Here is a 12,494-nt window from a genome sequence, read left to right as displayed (position 1 = left end):
AGGCTTTGGAACCAGATATTGCTGGATATCTGTTGAGAAACTCATCTGTTTTCATTGGGTCGATACAGAGATAGTGTCTGATTCCATGTCCCTTTTTACCCTAGTTACTGGGAAGCTTAGAGTCAAATCTGGGGGTTATTTTTAAACAATCTTATGAGACCTATGGTATGTGCTCCATCTTAATCTTATTTCTATAATCCTATTTTCGTTTCTCCTCCAAATTCCACATTCATTATTTGTCACATTTTGTATAGTGTGTATATTTGCAAACTGCTACAGAATCACTTTAGGATCAGTTTGTGCACCTGTCCCTATTGCCAGCTAGCTAGCCAGGTAAACAGATGCATACAAACATAAGTGTCAAAGTACATTTATGTCTTTAATAACATCATGACATTTAAACTGAGTTGCCTTTGGGAAATTTTAAGTATAAATTATATTGTGGATACATAAAAATCAAAATATGTATCTTCCTAGTTTGATTGTTTTGTCCACTACCTGACGTATTGTCTCATCAATCTCTTGCCCTTGGTTAGATTTCATTTTGAGTCTGTAGTCGGTAGCTCTTTTCTGCTTCTCTTTCCTCTGGGGGTCTTCAAATTGAGCTATTTGTGTGATTTGATTTACCTGTTATTAATGTAATACTTGAGAGTTTTTGGAAAAAAATAGGTGAGTTCATTACCTAGGATATTTGTAAAAAAATATGGTGTATTCCTATTGTCTCATTGTAGAAACAGTATGATGTAGCAGCAAATTTATGGCATTTGTATCTCAGGAATTTATCTTTGTCATTCACAGCTATGTGATCTTGGGCAAATCTTTTAATCTCTGATTCAGTTTCTTCATTTTTAATTTAGAGATGACTGTATTTGTGCCATTTGACTTCATTGGGTTGTTGTGAGAATAAATATTGTTTTGGTCCATGTGAAAATACTTTTAACCTTTGTAAAATGGTATTTATGTTTTCTCTTAATCTTTTTTGATTGTGGGAAAGTAATACATTTAGGTGATAAAAAAGCCATTGTCTAGAATATGTGCTGGGTAGGAGTATATAAGTGTTTTTTGATATTTTCTATGCTTTCAGGACAAATCACTTTTTTTCTGCTGTATATTGCCATGTGACATCTTCCTCATATAATCTTATCAGTGGTTGGCTTATTTACAACTTTAAAGTCTATCCAGAAGATTTTAGAGTATTCTTTTTGAAATTATTATAATGTGTACATGGTGAAGGATGGCATTGCTTTTCTGAAGACATACAAATGACTGTATACAAAATTACTTTCTAGGAGCTGTCTCTCAGAAGGGGTCATGCTTTTTCATTGAAAAGAGGTTGACTTCCTCTAGCTGAACCTTCGGAAATTTTATCTCATATAAAACTATCAGAAATATATAAATCTGTAACTGGAGGGAAATTTAAAATGTCTTTTATTCATTTTAACATATGGCAGAACAACAGCATGAGAAATTTAAGAGATTTTTTTCCCATAGATACTCTTTCCAGAGTGAGAAAAGAAATGACAACAAACACTTGTGTATCATTTACTATAAGCCAGGCACTAATCTAAATGCTTTACATATATTGACTCTTTTAACACTCATAGTATGGAAGGAAGCCAGTCTCTAAAATAAAATGACACCTTGATATGGTTTGGATCTGTGTCCCCACCCAAATCTCACCTTGAATTGTAATAATCCCTATGTGTCAAGGGCAGGACCTTGTAGAGGTAATTGGATCATAGGACCAGTTTCCCCCATGTTGCTCTCGTGATAATGAGTGAGTCTCATGAAATCTCATGGTTTTATAAGTGTCTGGCATTTCCCCTGCTTGCACTCATTCTCTCTCTCATGGCGCCCTGTGAAGAAGTGCGTTCTGCCATGATTGTAAGTTTCCTGAGGTATCCCCAGCCATGCAGAACTATGAGTCAATTAAACCTCTTTTCTTTATAAATTACCCAGTCTTGGGTATTTCTTCATAGCAGCGTGAGAATGAACTAATACGCATCCAGTGAGCCCCACCTCCTAATATTCATGCTCTTGTGTAATCCTCACACATTGAATAAGCATGACCCATGTAACCACTAGGATAATGAAGAAATGATGTGTGACTTCTGATCTTTGGTCAGAAAAGCTATTGTGGCATCCACATTGTTTTCTTGGACAGCTTCTTCTGGGGGTAGTTAGCCCACCATATCTTGAGGATGCTCATGTAGCCTGTGGAAAGACTTACATGGGGAGGAACTGAGGTCTTCTGGGAAACTAGTACTATGTCAGTGAACTGCCATGGAAATGGATCCTGCTGCCTCATCTCAGCCTTCAGATGACCCTAATCCTGCTGTCATTTTGACTGTGACATGAGAGACCCCAAGTCAGATTGCACGAGCTAAACCATTAGTTAGTTCTTGACCCAGAGAAACTACAGTATAATAAATGCGTATTGTCCCTTTTTCAGCATTATTGACATGTACTTGACAAAATTACATATATTCAAGGTGTACAACGTATTTTGATATACATATACGTTGTGAAATAACTACCACACCCAAGCTAATTGACCTGTTTACCTCGTATAGGTACCTTTTCATTTTTATATTACTTGTGGTGAGAATATTTAAGATCTACTCTCTTTACAGATTTTAAGTGCACACTACATTATTATTAGCCATATTTAGTGTGCTATATATTAGATTTCCATAAATTCTTCATCTTATAATGAATGTTTGTGCAACTTTGACGAACATCCCCATTCTCCCTACCCTCTGTTCATTGGTAACTCCCCTTCTAATGTCTGTTTCTGTGGAGTTGGAATTTTTTTTTAGTTTCCACATGTAAGTGAGATTATGCAGTATGTGTCTTTCTGTATCTAACTTTTCACTTAGTATGATCTTCAGGTTCAGTATCTGGAGTAGGGTGTTAAATAAGAAGTAACAGTGGCTTTTGAACTGGGGATTAGGGAGATGTTGGAAATACATTGTTAGTGAAAGATAAAATATCTTGAACAGATTTCTAGTAGAAGCCTTATGTTCTTTAAAGAGGCTGATGGCAAGGAATTAGAGAGTGAGGCAAATGCTATTAGAAGCTGTTCTATAGTAATAGATAATAAAGGAGATATTTTACTCCTTGTAGTATTTAATATGGATGAATTAAGGTTATGGAATAGACTGCAAGTATGCAGCTATTTTTGTGTGGTTGTTGTTTAATCATTTAGCTATTTTTGAGCCTAATTACTTTTCGCTATGTTATTAGGAGAGGCACTTACTCATGTTTGACAATAAAATACTGACCTTTTGACAGATACCTCGTGTCTGAGGGTTGGTCATAATGGAATGGGGCTTAAGTGTCTCCTGCAAGTGATAGGGATAAGAAATACAGGGGAGAATGATTACTTGTGATGGAGCTTAGTAGCAATAATACATTTATAGGTTTAGATCTTTGAGGAAAATATTTGGCAAGCACTTTATGTATTTATGTAGCACAGAAAACCCGCACAGAACATGGAGAAGCAATATAATATGGTGAAACCTAAACATCTGGGTTCTTTTAGTTCCTAGCTGTGGAACCTTATGCCTCCGATTCTTGATTTGTAAAATAGAGTTATAGTTCCAGCCTCATAGACAGGATGAAGATGAAATTAGTTAATACATGGAAAACCCTTAGAACAGTTCCTGTCTCCTATTAAATACTGTGTAAGCGTTATCTATTCTTGTTACAAACAACAGAAGTTGTTATATACCCTTTCAGCTAACGCTTGGTTAGCATTAATACCAGAGACATTTTATAATGAGCAGCAAATGAAAAATAGGCTAATCCTCTCTTTGATTTTCATAACCACTACCATGCATTAAAGTGTTTAATTCACACATTTTAAACTTGGCATAACCAAGTCAGTGTAATAAAAAAATAATGTAAACCTTACAACAACAACAACAACAAGCATTGAAGGTGTGCACTGATTTAACATAAAATATTGTCTTGAAGTTTTCATATGTAATTAGAGTAACTTACAATTTTTGAAAGTCTTAAAGCAATTCTCATAGAATTATTTTATGTTAGAATCATTTCTGTTGATATTTAATTTCTTCAGTATTTATGAAATTTTGAATTATGATGGCTGTATACTTTATATTCACTTAAAAAATTAAGTTATCTTTCCTATAAAGATAATTTAAAAATGGAGATCCATGGAAAAGTTAAATTTTACTGATAAAAACGTTGATATGTGTTCTTTACTTAAATATTGGTGTGCATTTGTTTTGTTCATTCACAATACTTTAAATCAAATAAAGTCGTATTTTATTCACATACTGTGAATAGTTAACTCAAGAGCTCTGGAAAATTCATTGTGGTTTAAGATGAATTTGAAAAATTTACTGTTTTTCCTTATCTCTTTCTAATTCACGCTACCTTATGATATTATATGTATTTTCATAAGCCTTGATAGAATCAATTTGAAAATCATTAGATAGATAGTAAACAGTCAGACAGACAGATAGAAATGTAGGTTTTCATGGATTTGAGTTGTGAAAAATAATGAAGTATTTTGTTTTAAAATATCTACATTTATAGGCTATATGAGGAAGACAAATTTTTTAGAGATTAAATTATATATATTTACTAACTTCCTGGTGAGATAGTTGAATCCAATACTATATTTGAAGGTCAAATCAATTTTTGTGTAATAATTTTATTCTATATTTTTTGAGATTAAAACTTGACAAGATATTCAGAGGTCACCATAACTGAAGCATCTGAAGATGACTATGAATATGAAGAGGTAACATGTTAATTTTAGGTGTTTATTCTGTAAATTTATTGCAGTCATTCTCATGAAGTGCTCATTTTATTTTCTTAAACATGTAAGAACCATTTCTTTTTTCTTAAGAGATACTAGTTTTTCTACTGAATTTAGCTTGTATCAGCTGATTAAGAATGAAATGTGAAAATTCTGTTTAAACATTTAAATTGGATAATACGTCTGATTCTTTCTATTTTCCTGTTAATTGTCCTTCAGGTTCACCTCCTTATTACCTGTAGATTCCTACCATAAACTGTTATCTCTGTTCAGGAGGCACTTCCTTCCTGTCATCCAGTCTACTCTTGTCAAGGATTCCTAGATTCCCACTGCCAAGTTGGAGCTCAGGCCTTATGCATCCCTCCAGCTTAACTGTACTTCTGTCTAATGTGGTTCCTATCTCAAAGCTTTCCTTTAATTCTTTGTTCTCGAGACCTATCATTACTTTGGACACTTGGAGGATAAAATCACTGGTAGATGACAGAGGCTGTGAATGAAACTGTGTGGAAATAAGCCTGGCGAGCCTGGGTGAGCAAGAGATGGAATAAAGATTGGAGACAGGCTTTTTATTACGGTGAAATGGAGATTATATGTACCACATGAAGTTCCTGAATGAGTTAATAAATGTAAAGGGCCTAAACCAGTGATCAGTACATAAGAAGCTTGTGTTAAGTCTTAACTGTCGTTAATATAATTACAATCCATCACGTCCTTTCAAGATTTTAATGCTCAGTGAGTTTTATTTTTTAATAAGCCAGAGATTTTCAGTTGCTAGTAGTTATGAAAAAGTGATGGTGGAGAGCACTTGGGATGGGGAGAGAATGGTGATATTTAGATAGCCTTGTTATTTTTTCAGCAGAATTATTAGATTGTATTTTCTATTATAGATAAAAGCAGTTGCCTACAAACTAATCTTGAATTTATTAGAAGTGACACTTATTGACATTTTCAAGGAAGTCAGAAGAAAGCAGTTATTCATTTTTCATGGATCTTCAGAATGACATGGTGTTTTACATAAAGTATTTCTTTGATCCTTTGATTTGTGAAGAAAAATTATTTCTGAAGTGAAATAAAGTATTTTATATTTCTGCTCACTTTTCCTATCCTTCTCTTTCTCTGTGAACTAGATACCAGATGATAATTTTAGCATCCCAGAAGGTGAAGAAGATCTAGCAAAAGCAATTCAGATGGCCCAAGAACAGGCTACAGATACTGAAATTTTGGTGAGAATTTGAACACTAGTGTAGTCTACAGTTTAGCAGTAGTGCTTTTTATATGAAGTTTGGAAAGTTTTTTAAATGTAAATACTTACTAGTACAGCCCAGTCCCATGTTGTATCATTTTCATTTCTGTATATTTGTGATCAAGCCTTCACTTTAAGATAAGCAGTCATATTTACTCTTTTTTGGATTGCCATTCTCCACATCATGGTCACTCTTGCATGACTTTGTATCAAGTGACACCTTCTCTCCGAACTCTGATTAATCTCTCTGGAGGGTAAACCAAGAATTTTTAACATTTATGTTTAGAATTTAGTATTATATGCAAGTTCTACAGTCTGTTTTGCAAACATTTTGTGTTTTTTTAAATGAAACTATTAATCTTACAAGGAATACTTAATATATTATGACTTTTTCTTGCGAGGCTTATGAACTAATTATGTTAAAGAATGTGGTGGGGGATGTTTTTTGATTATAATACAATGAGCTGAAAGTGCGTAAAACTGATGCGTAAAAGTGCGTAAAACTTTTTAAAAAGTTTTAAAAAACTTTTTAAAAAGGTGAGTAACACTAAAAAAATTCCTCTAAAATTGAAAACTCATTAAAATTGTGAACCATTTAATATGATGGCAAAAATATTTTTAAAAATGTTTTATTTTGTACAACATTTAGAAGGATGCTTTCTTTCAGTGATTAACCCCTTTACTACTGAGAAATGTGAAGGAATTTGTGAAACTCCTTTTTGGTTGCAGATTTGCCTTCCTTAGTGTGGAATTGTATGTGAGACTTTACTGCATATTATACCATGTCGTTCTTTCCATATTCTGTAGACTTCTTCAATCTAAAAGTCCAATAACTCCTTTTCAAAAATCTGTCCACTCAAAATTGGAATAAAGCTTTAGAGGAAGATTTTTTCAGGCCAGAATTAATTGCATTCTGTTGTAAATGGAGGGCTACAGCTCATAGTAAATGACGTTCTCTAATGCATCCCATGGACATAGCTTCTTCTTGGTAGACACAAAGTGAAGTCTATTACATAAACTTATTAGTCTGTTGGATATCTCAAAGCAATAATTTGTAGGAATAGTTTTAAAATGTAGGAATAGCATTTTCAGTGACGTGGAACTGATACGTTTATTCACTTCTCATCATCCTCTTGCTTCACGTCACTAAGGATTTTGACAGATTCTTTACCGCTCGTTTGTATTGGTATTTGGTAAAGTACATGTGGCTAATACAGAGCTTGGCACATAGTTGGCACTAAATAAATAGCAGTTAAATAAGAGAATGAATAAATGAATCATTGAATGAAAAAACTATGAACAAAACTGTAATTGCTTCTTTCGGCCATCATGCTCGAAAGTGTTTATAGTGCAAAGATAAATCAGAGGGCAGTTGAGGAAGAAATCCATTGTAGTAGCTGTTGTATCTTCTGAGCCAAATATCAGTAATTCTTATTTTATCAATTTATTGGAAGCTTTTCTTTATCATAACCTCACATGAGCTAACATTCTTGATTTCTGGCATGCCTATAGCTGATTGACTCTCATTTAGCTTCTTTTTACCTCACTTTAAAAAATTCTTTGGAGGAACAGTATTATGCTGAAAATTCACAGAAGTTGTCCTTAAGCTGTTAAAATTAAATATGGATTCATTTTATCATAAGCATATTAGTTATATTTTTTAATTTGCTTTTTATTTCTAAAGTATTTTAAGCTTCAGCAATTTGAATTGTGCTATGGACTTTCTGTTTTAAAGAATACTTATTGCTTGTTAAAACAGTTTTTTGTTCTGATCTTATATATATTCATAAACAAGATATATTTTCTTCTATGTTAAAGGATACAGTAATCTCTATGCACAGACCGCTTAAAATTTTCATTGAAGATTGCAAGTAAAAGATTATGATACTATTAGGAAAGTTAAGTTGAAATAATGTAAATTGTCTTATTTGTTAAAATATTAACAAAAATGACTTATTGAATAGTTGACATTTAAATAAGTTCTTATGATTTCCCTTTTTTTTTTTTTTTTTTTGAGACAGAGTCTCGCTCTGTCGCCTGGCTGGAGTAGTCCAGTGGTGCAGTCTCGGCTCACTGCAAGCTCCGCTTCCCAAGTAGCTGGGACAACAGGTGCCCACCACCACACCCAGCTAAAATTTTTTTGTATTTTTAGTAGAGACGGGGTTTCACCGTGTTAGCCAGGATGGTCTCGATCTCCTCACCTTGTAATCTGCCCGCCTTCACCTCCCAAAGTGCTGGGATTACGGGCGTGAGCCACCGTGCTGGGCCAAGTTCTTATGATTTCCTTTAAACATGGGTAGTATAGATTAAATGAGAATTGATTGCATGGTTTGCTTTATAAATTTTAAATCATGTATTTGATACTATCCGTTTTCTTGATAGGTTCAATGATCTGAATTCTGAATTAAATATATTTTCATTATATTTAAAGTTATTCTTGAAAAATATTGAGAAGATAGGAAATGTTATTAATCTGTAACAGTTGTGTAGTTTGGTTATACTATCAGTTATTTCTTGAAATTGAAGCATTTTACAAGTATGAATACAAGTAAAGATAGGACTATGTGTATGTTCCTCAGATTGTGTCTGTGTGTCTGTGTGTATTAGGGATATTTGTATGTAAATATATGAAAAGAAAGGTCCACTTACGTTTAAGCTGGGTCTCCCCTTCTAGACTCTGAGCCTTTTTATAAATGTATTTTTGCCATTTTTTTTTGATAATTCTTTGGCCTCTTTGGTTATTGATATTTTATTCTGTTAATTTTCAAGGTGCAATCTCAGAGGTCCTTTATACTGCTATAATTTCATAATGACTTCTAATTTTTATAAATGTAAAATTTTGATTTTTATGACAGTAGCAAGACACCCAAGTCGTATAACTGTTCAATTCCCTGATGCTTTTCCTCCTCCTGCTGCCTCTTTTCCTCCTCTTCCTTCTCTTTTTCCTCCTCCTCCTTTTCTTCCTCTTCCTCCTCCTCTGAGAATTTAAGTAGAATTTATGGAATTTCTTTGGAATACTTAACTAGTTTTGGAGAAGACTAATTGATGACTAACCCAAGTGACAATGTCCTTTACCATATGTATCAATAATTCTCAAAGTATGTGGGAGGTCTTTTGGGGTCCCCAGGACCCCTTTTAGGGAGTTTATGTTGTCTTTCATGTTCCAACTACTCACCTACTGGAGGATTCTCTTCATACAGCTCAACTGAGACAACATATCACAACAGGTGAAATGCAGAAACAAATGTGGGGATCTAGCTGTTCCTCTAGACATTAAAAAGATTTGTAAAAATTTGTAACAGTGCCACTCTTCTCATTAGTTCTTTTTCTGTTTTGGAAAATGTAGTTTTTACTTAAAAAATTCTGTCTATGTTATCTGTGTAGAAGTTTTGTTATAGTTATTTTAAAGTAAATAAATGAATATTTTAAAATTTAATATCTAATATGTAATTCTTGATAGGTATAACTCAGATAAATAAGTGCTGTCTGCTGGAGTACTCAATAATTTTTAATAGTATAAAAGTGTTGTGAGAACATAAAGTTTGAGACATTTTATGGAATTCTATTCTCAGAAATTTTCAAATATCTTAAGAATTAATATAAAATGTTTTCTTGCTCTTATGTTAATATACCAAAATATAGTCTAGGATTAATAAATTTGTATTCCTTTTATTTTGATCTTAATCTCACAAGGGATTAATATTAGGTTGGTGCAAAAGTAATTGTGGTTTTACCATTACTTTTAATGGGAAAAAAACGCAATTAGTTTTGCACCAACCTATACCATTATGTTAACTCTCACATATCATAATGTTAATGGATTGAATTTTGAAACAATTTTCATTACTTTTGTAGACTCAATTGCTAGGTTGCAAGAAAAAGAGCTGTTTGTCATTATTGAATTGGCATTCTCTTCATGTATACACTTAATTTTCCTTGTACTCAAAGCCAGGTCTGCAGATTATCCAAGCCAATATATTTGACTTAATGTGAATTAAGGAGTTGATGAAATGAAGCACCAAATAAAGTAACGTTTAAGTTTTAAGACCACTTGGATTTCATTGTTTATTTTTTTGGGTCTCACTGGTCAACTAAAGTTGTGAAAGGAACTCACATTATAACAGTTCAAAATTTGTCAAGATACTTGATTTTAATATGTGGTTTAGCACTTCTTGCAATTCAACATTTAATTGATTCTTAAGTCTGGAAAGTTTTACGTCCTCAGCATCTTTCATATCCTTCTCTTTACCTTCATCCTCACTTAGTCTACCTTAAAGGTACCCTCTTTCTTCTCTCATCTGAACTACTACATGCTGCTGGTACTATGCTTCCTTCTATTCCCACCTAAAAGATAGGTCTAATGCAAATTTCAATTTATCTCCCCTCTCCATAGATTCCCAATGTGTCTACCCTTCCACCTGCCTTTGCCTTCTTGATATGCTTCCTGTTTAGCTTTTCCAATTTATCTTTGGTCCTTTCTCCATAAGACCCTGAGCCTTAATGGATTGAATTGTCACCCTTGTTTTTGCCTCAGATGTTTTATTGCCTTGAATATTGGTTTATCTTTCTTTATCTGTTGTATTTCCTCATTGTCTGTAAAGTTCATTTCCTAACAGTCTCCTTAACAAAGCCTTCATTCACCTATCTAAGGCAAGGGAAATACTCTTCTCCATTGTGTATCACGTCACCTAGCAGATTTCTATTGTTGCAATCATAACACACTATAGAAACCTCTCTGTTAGGAAATGTCAGCTTTAGAATGTTCATAGACAAAATGAAGCAATGTGCTAGAGCTACCATTATTTGTCCCCAACAGATTTTTGGGTCACGTGTGGCTACAGTAATGTTTGATCGTTTAGCAGTTTGCAAAGTGAGACCGTGTTTTGCTAGTTTGTAGATTGCTTGCTTTTTTGTGCTTATTTTGTGGTGTTTTGTTAACCTCATAATTAAGTTAAAAGCCATAATGAGAGTTGTATATAATGTATAATAGGGATAAAAGTGCAACTTAAAGTTTCTTATGCATACATAATGGTTGCATGTATGATATCTGTGGATACATAAGTAGAATTCTGTCATCAAAATTTGTAACTAAAGAGCTTCTGTATTATAATGTTCTGTTTTTACTAAATGAGCCTTTGAATTTCTCGAGACAGAACTGTGTCTTATTCATATTTAATTCCCAACACTTTCATGGTACATGGGAGATGTCATGGTACATGGGAGATGGGTAATATTGACTTTTGGCAATATTGATTCTTCTAATCCATGAACATGTACTATCTTTCCATTTTGTTGTTTGTTTTTCAATTTCTTTCATCAGTATGTTACAGCTTTCGTTGTAGTGATATCTCACTTGATTGGTTAAGTTAACTCATAGGTATTTTATTTGTAGCTATTTGTAAATGTGATTTCTTTCTTCATTTCTTTATCAGATTATTAACTGTTGGCATGTAGAAATGCTACTGATTTTGGTATGTTGATTTCGTATTCTGCAGCTTTACTGAATTTATCAGTCCTAATTGTTTTTTTGGTGAATACTTTAGGTTTTTTTCCAGTATAATATCATAGCATTTGCAAACAAGGATAATTTGACTTCTTCCTTTCTGATTTGGATGCCCTTTATTTCCTTCTTTTGTCAGATTACTCTACCTAGGACTTCCAGTACTATGTTGAGTAATAGTGGTGACAATGGGCATCCTTGTTATGTTTCAGATCTTGAAGGAAAGGCTTTCGGGTTTTCCCCATTCAGTGTGATACTACCTGTGGGTCTGTCATATATGGCTTTTACTGTGTTGAGGTATGTTTCTTCTACCTTCATGTTTTTTGAGGGTTTCTATCATGAAGAGATGTTGAATTTTATCAAATGCTTTTTTCAGCAACAATGAAAAGGATAATATGATTTTTGATCTTCATTCTTTTGTTATAATGTATCACATTGATAGAGTTGCGTAAGTTGAACAAGTATGGATCCCACTTGGTCATGATGAATGACCTTTTTAATGTGTTGTTGAATTAAATTGGCTAATATGGTCTTGAGGATTTTTGCATCTGTGTTCATCAAGAATATTGGCCTGTAGTTTTCTTTTATTCACATGTCTTTGGCCTTGATATCAGGGTAATACTGGCCTCATAGAATGAACTTTGAATAATTCCCTTTTCTTCTGTTTTTTAGAATAGTTTGAGTAGGGGTGGAATTAGTTCTTTTTTAAATGTTTGATACAATTCAGCTGTGAAGCCATTGTGTCCTGAGCTTTCCTTTGCTGGGAGCCTTTTTATTATGGCATCAATCTTGTTACTTGTTATTGGTCTGTTTGGCTTTTGGATTTCTTCATGTTACAACCTTGGTAGGTTGTATGTGTCCAGGAATTTATCCATTTTTTCTAGGCTTTCCAATTTACTGGCATGTATTTGCTCATTGTAGCCTCCAATGATCCTTTAAAATTTCTTTGGTATTGGTTG

The 12,494-nt window shown here is 33.4% G+C and overlaps 1 protein-coding gene across 3 annotated transcripts in view; it reads left to right on the top strand.

The window, feature by feature from the left end:
* SPAG16 (sperm associated antigen 16) overlaps positions 1-12,494 on the top strand; it is a 1,188,211-nt gene that overhangs the window by 6,552 nt on the left and 1,169,165 nt on the right. For 2 of the 3 annotated variants that reach the window (XM_033230390.1, XM_033230388.1), the window contains exons 2-3: positions 4,728-4,774; positions 5,920-6,015. In XM_033230390.1, coding sequence (XP_033086281.1) covers positions 4,728-4,774; positions 5,920-6,015 — 143 coding nt within the window. The remainder of the gene's footprint in view (positions 1-4,727; positions 4,775-5,919; positions 6,016-12,494) is intronic. The other variant, XM_033230389.1, reaches the window with a different exon arrangement.

The sequence above is a fragment of the Trachypithecus francoisi genome, unplaced genomic scaffold (assembly GCF_009764315.1).
Source record: "Trachypithecus francoisi isolate TF-2019V2 unplaced genomic scaffold, Tfra_2.0 Lachesis_group13, whole genome shotgun sequence".
In the NCBI taxonomy this organism is placed as follows: Eukaryota; Metazoa; Chordata; class Mammalia; order Primates; family Cercopithecidae; genus Trachypithecus; species Trachypithecus francoisi.
This window is presented reverse-complemented; position numbering and strand designations above follow the sequence as displayed.